The sequence below is a fragment of the Antedon bifida genome, chromosome 8, assembly GCF_963402885.1.
Source record: "Antedon bifida chromosome 8, ecAntBifi1.1, whole genome shotgun sequence".
Taxonomy (NCBI): domain Eukaryota; kingdom Metazoa; phylum Echinodermata; class Crinoidea; order Comatulida; family Antedonidae; genus Antedon; species Antedon bifida.
Genome location: NC_136233.1, coordinates 18,863,165 through 18,869,164, shown reverse-complemented (window position 1 = coordinate 18,869,164; position 6,000 = coordinate 18,863,165). Strand labels below are relative to the sequence as shown.

Here is a 6,000-nt window from a genome sequence, read left to right as displayed (position 1 = left end):
TAGCCTAATATGTTTTTTACCGATGATAGACAAAATTTTCATCATTTCCAGGTAGTTAAAATTCATACACGCAAGTTTATGACTGCAAGTATTAAGATACATGACTGTTTTGATTTTGGTGACGATTCTGAGAAATTGCGTCAACAAGTACATGAATACATACAGGCTACTAATAATAAGGTGTTGTTATTGGATCTTTACCCAGTCTGTAGCGACAACGATGATGGACACCTACGAGAACTTGCATCGGCTATAGAACAATTTAGGTAAAATAAAGTGTTTTTATTTAGGGTAAAAACGTATCGGAGGATATGAGTATTTTATAATATCGTTCCTACGTCAACAAGAACCACAGTTACGTCTCATGTGTATTGTATTTCACAATTAGTGTGCAAGTTTAACTTATTTTAAACTAAACTCTGAGTCTGAGGTTTTAATTAATAATTCAATTTTTATTGTTTCAAATACACATTTTAAGGTTTTTCTATGATTACGTATGGAGAGTTACCGACGAGGAAGATAACGATGAATGTGTTTACGCAACAAGGAGCCTTCATCCTAGATTGAAGTTGTAAGTATCATAAAAAAACGACATGCAGGAAGCATTGGTGGAATTAAGGCCCGTTTATACTAGGACGATAACGGTTAACGATATACTGTACTAGATAGGCCCTAAGTACCGTTATGCATTTTACTTACGTAAAACAATAACATTAGAAAAGTTTTCATTATAGAACTATAACCTTTTATGCTGCCTTGGTTGAAAAGATGAAAATAATATTTTCACACGTCCAATCAAATTGCGTCATGATTAGTAAGAGCAATAATATCGTGACGATACAACGATTTTATTGTTTATTGATCATGACGTCATTTGATTGGATTTAACAAAATGTTATTGTTATCAAAGACAGCATAAATGGTTATCCTTTAGTTCTAGAATGAAACTTTACTCATTTCCTCAAAAAATTCCCTTAAAATCTAGATTTATTAACCTCTGTCTACACTATCAAACTAGTTTGTCAAAAAAAGTGTGATGTACCCAAATATGGTAATGATAATATGTTCAAATATGGTAGTGATATGTTAAAATATAGTAGTGATATGACATCATGTCTTCCCTATATCGGTACATCACATTTTTTGTCACATAAAGTTTAATAGTAAAGACAGAGCTTTATGCACGCTATATCATTTTTTCAATAGATACTACGAAATGAAGATGAATGCAACTTCTGTGGATGCGAAGAAATATACAGAAGTGATAAACGAGTACCAAACGGTGTATCGGGAACTTCTGCGCCGACGTCTAGCCCTTGTAGAAAACGATGGCTCAGACTCTGAATTAAGTGAACTTGATTTGATAGAAATAACAAATCTATATGAATGCTTAGTGCGCCTAAGCCAAACGTTGTCGGTGATGGAGACCCCTGCTTTAAGGTGAGTTTGTTTTTCAATTTTCGTTGACATAACCAGAAACATCACCTATTTTGGTGGCAGCTATCAAGGGCGTTTTCAGTAGGACATTTTGCGACAATGCTAAAGTATTGTTAAATTTATAGTTTAATGTTCTTCGTGTGTTTTGTAGAATGTTATTCTCGTGTGGAGGTACAAAAAGTGCGACGTACCCTAGTTGTGAAGCAAGAGGTGCAAGGTCTGATAGATCCACGGTGACGCACATAGTCTGCGACAAGTTAAAGGCTTATATGGTGCAGGTAACTATACCATAACTCATTTAAATTAAGTCCCTAATTTCACACCGCCTATCAGAAGTCTTGCGTTAAATTGTTTGGGTGCTGAGTTTTGCTAGACACTGTGAAATGGTTATTCAGGTACATTATGGAACCTGACTTCATTTGAAGATACGAATTCTCTCCGAACTATACTAATCATAATTATTGGTAGGCCTAGAGTTTGTATACAAGATCACAGATCTGACAATATTTCAAACTGTAACAGTGTCGTTTTTTAAAATAAATATACTTGGTGTAGTATTCTGGAGCTATTGAAGATGATATTGTATTTGTAGATTGGCCTTCTGTCTAATTTTGCACCTATTAACGTAGGCCTTATATACAAATGGGTCGCGGACACCTAGACAAATAGTCGATTGTATTACTTGTAACATCGTGTGTGACTTCCTTCCAAAATGCTATAATATAATGTAAAACTCTGTCTACACTATCAAACTAGTTTGGAAAAAAGTGTGATGTGCTCAAATATGGTAATGATATGCTCAAATATGGTAATGATATGCTCAAATATGGTACTGATATGCTCAAATATGGTACTGATATGCTCAAATATGGTAGTGATATGACATTATCATGTTCATATATGGGCACATCACATTTTGTTGTCACATAACGTTTGATAGTGGAGACAATACTTAATTAACTCATTGTATTAACAGAGTTTACCAAGTGATACAGAAATAATGCATCACAAGTCATTGGATGCGGCTTTACAGAGCAGCTTTGATGGCGATGACGTCATGCTTTATCCAGGTACTTACTCATCGTGGGCTCTTTCGAACATGCATCAGTCCATTTCAATTAAAGGTAATCCTTTCTAACTTTTGTTAATTCTGATGCCACTGTTCTTGTTGGTTTGCTGTACAGTGGTACTGGTCGGTGGTCAGTCGCCCAATTTTCATCGGTTTTTAAAGTGAAATATTGAAATGTCTTTTTTATTTCTTCATATCACGATGTATTGACATATTACTAATTATGGTGCAATACAGCACTACATTTAATTTTTTGTCATGCTCATGCATAATACACCGTCACGCCAAACAAATGTACATATTGAACACGTTTCCTCTCGCACTGTAAGGCCTATACGTACTATTCTATTTTATTCTCATTTCCAAAGGTGTTGGGGAAACCGCCCTTGTCATCATCGACACAGAAGATATTCCTGTAGAAATCTCGTCGTACAAATTTGTTATGGAGAACGTCATGCTCACCTGTGATTCTTCCGCCAGTTCAGAGCCGGTGCTCGGTGTCAAGAGAGGTACTAGCGAGCTACGAAGGTGCATGCTGCAAGGTGGAACTGTGGGAATTCTTGCTCATAGTCCGTGTTCGCTCATCATCAAAAATTGCAGCATACAGGGAGCAACTGTAAGGCTTTTAAAATATAGACCTATAAAGCTTGGTTCCCACTAATCCGCAACGCAAGGAAGTAGCGCGACGCACGTCATTGCGACCAATCACGACGTGATGGATGATCACATGAGATTTCGCTTTGTGATTCGTAAAATAAATTTCTCCTACGTTGGTTCGTCCAAGTGTGGTCAACCTTTCTATGAATCTGTGTTATATGTCTATCAACCATAGTTGTTGTGATGTGCCCATATATAGTGTATCACTACCATAATTTGGATAGTCTAGACAATGCTTACTGGTTTCGTTGAAGCGATTTGACCAAATTATTCCGCGTGAGATTGGTTGCGCCTCTACGTACCTTGTTGCATTGCATTCTTATGTAGAAACCGAGGTTAATGCGTGTGCAACAGAGGCCTGTTTGTTCTGTGAAACCTGTATGTCGTAATCGTTTTTACTACAAATGGCGATCGATATCACATAATTTTATTTTCAAATTATTTGTTTTATGATAATTATTTAGAAAGCTGGTTTACTTATTAAGCAAGGCTGTTCCGTTGAGTTGACCGATAGTACGATTGTCCAGTGTGGCTCAGGCCAGCAGCTTAAAGGCGCTGACCAAGCAAGGACCGGTGGAATTATGATAGAAGTGAGTATAATAGTTTGGTTTTAATTGTTTTTTGGGGGTTTTGTGTGTTGCCGTGACGGATACTAATCTGGTTATGGATTTTCCATATTATTTATAAACTCTGATATACTGTATATTTTATGGTATCAACCCTTTATATTTTGTTCTCCCTATAGATGAATGATACCAACAACGGTGATGAGAAGGCCAGGATCAGTTGGAAGAACAACAAAATGATCGAGAACTACGACTATGACATCTGTTTGATTTCTGACGACGCGACAGAGCGCGTGATGACGTGTCAACAATTTCTCAACTACCCTCAACTTAATGTAGATTTGGCCCAAGACAACTATTTAAAAGAACACAAGATTGGCATAGTTGGCTCCCGGCTTTAAAAATGTATTCTTAATCATGATTATGACACGAGTTTGATGACTGTAGACGACTGAATTTACCTAATAATGACGTGACCATCTTCTCTCAACTTTCTTACTGATTTAAAAGATTATTTTTTCGATAAAATAGAACAAATCATGATATTTTTATTTTTTGTTAGTAGTAGAAGACGATGCGAAATCGACTAATGATTTAAAGTTTTCTCAAATGTCATCAATGTGGAAAATTTAATTATTTGAAAAAATCATAACATTGACTTATATAATATATAGACTAATTTTTGTATGGCCTTTTGATAAAAAAATAGATATATATATATATAATTAATCATGACTGCAGCACGCACGCGTAGGTGGTATGGCGTGTTTTGTCCTGCTGAGAGACCCGTAATAATACGCGACGGCCCCCTGCTATGGCGTGGCCATGTTGTAGAGCTATCGTAACGTACTTTATGTTGTTTAAATTGTTTGTGGATATAGACTGGTAAATTATAGATATATATTAAATGCTCTATTTTGGTGAAATACTGTCTGTTTAACTCTATTTAATATATTATATAAATATAACGTAAATTGTTTGTCTAACATTTGAAAGAGAAAACACACTTAAAGCCTGTTTTCCTGTCGAAGTTAAGTTGCGTTGAGTTTAAATTCGTTAAAGTTGAAAATAAAATAGCGATGACGATGATATCTTATTCTAGGCTTACACTAAAGACAAACTTTAAATTAAATTGTTTTGATATTGTAATTTAACTCAACGCAACTCAACGCAACTTAACGATCGACAGGAAAACAGGCTTAACACATAGTTATTTTTTAACAAGAGACGGTTGTGCGAAAGTACCTCATTTGATTTTTTAATTTACACATAACAATTAGAATAATTACATTATGCTGCAAGATATAAATATTCCTTGCTCGAGAGCGTTCAACCGTTTTCGCATCACTAAACTTAACCATGGATTAAAGAATAGAAGGATATGCATCGACGTGAGATCAAGGGTTCCTTGACTCTCGCCGACAGACCGCGGACCGCCCACAATGTTATCAGTTTAATTAACCGCATGGTAACAACGAAACGGTCGCGTGCCTAATATATTGTTTACTGCACATGTGCAACGACATCTAACCTTGTTGGCTACGCTTCTTTCGCGCGTTCTTTGGTGGCATGATGTTTTAGCGCTAGCAACAACGGCGACGAACAATTTATACGACAAATTTAGTTATAACCTTTCTGATGAGGAATTGTAAATGCTATAATTGTAATTAGTATAGGTTTCTGCCGCGATTGATCTACGCTAATGTTTTTATGACATTAAAGTAGCATTTTATGACCTGTAGTAGCCCTACATCTGAGACAATATTGTTGTATCGGCCTAGCCCTACATGTAAAATTACAAAATCAGCAAGGATACTAGGCCTAGGCCTTTTCTTCTAGGCTTACTAGTAAACCATATGATTTGCCGACATTGATACTGCCTAGGTAGGCCTAGGCTAATCTTAAGTGTAGTAGATACAACGTGTAATCATGATCTATATACTCACCGTTGTCTTACTTCTTGTGTGAATAATAATAGGTACTTCGTTTTTTCGTGATTAAGTTTGCCCTGCGTGTACTTTTCAAAACGACCGCTAGGTAACGAATCGCAACTATACATAGCCAGCCAATCCCGGATCAGGGATCGCTGTTTTCATTCAATTAGACCCGATGATTGGATGTGGTGTGGATGACATAACCACTAGCCAATCACCAGGCACTACAATTTAAATATAATCACATCGATAATTAAGGAGATTTATGAAGAAACCACTGCTTAGCCATATATTAAAAACACGATTGTTGTATGGGTGAACACCGGCCACGCTAACA

At 36.3% G+C, this 6,000-nt stretch overlaps 1 protein-coding gene across 1 annotated transcript in view; it reads left to right on the top strand.

The window, feature by feature from the left end:
• The window catches only part of LOC144849771 (SHC SH2 domain-binding protein 1-like), a 5,202-nt gene extending 547 nt beyond the window's left edge, over positions 1-4,655 (top strand). The window contains exons 2-9 of the mRNA XM_078706809.1: positions 52-266; positions 479-571; positions 1,207-1,440; positions 1,589-1,715; positions 2,414-2,561; positions 2,875-3,122; positions 3,628-3,753; positions 3,909-4,655. Coding sequence (XP_078562935.1) covers positions 52-266; positions 479-571; positions 1,207-1,440; positions 1,589-1,715; positions 2,414-2,561; positions 2,875-3,122; positions 3,628-3,753; positions 3,909-4,130 — 1,413 coding nt within the window. The 3' untranslated portion in view covers positions 4,131-4,655. The remainder of the gene's footprint in view (positions 1-51; positions 267-478; positions 572-1,206; positions 1,441-1,588; positions 1,716-2,413; positions 2,562-2,874; positions 3,123-3,627; positions 3,754-3,908) is intronic.
• Positions 4,656-6,000: the final 1,345 nt, after the last annotated feature.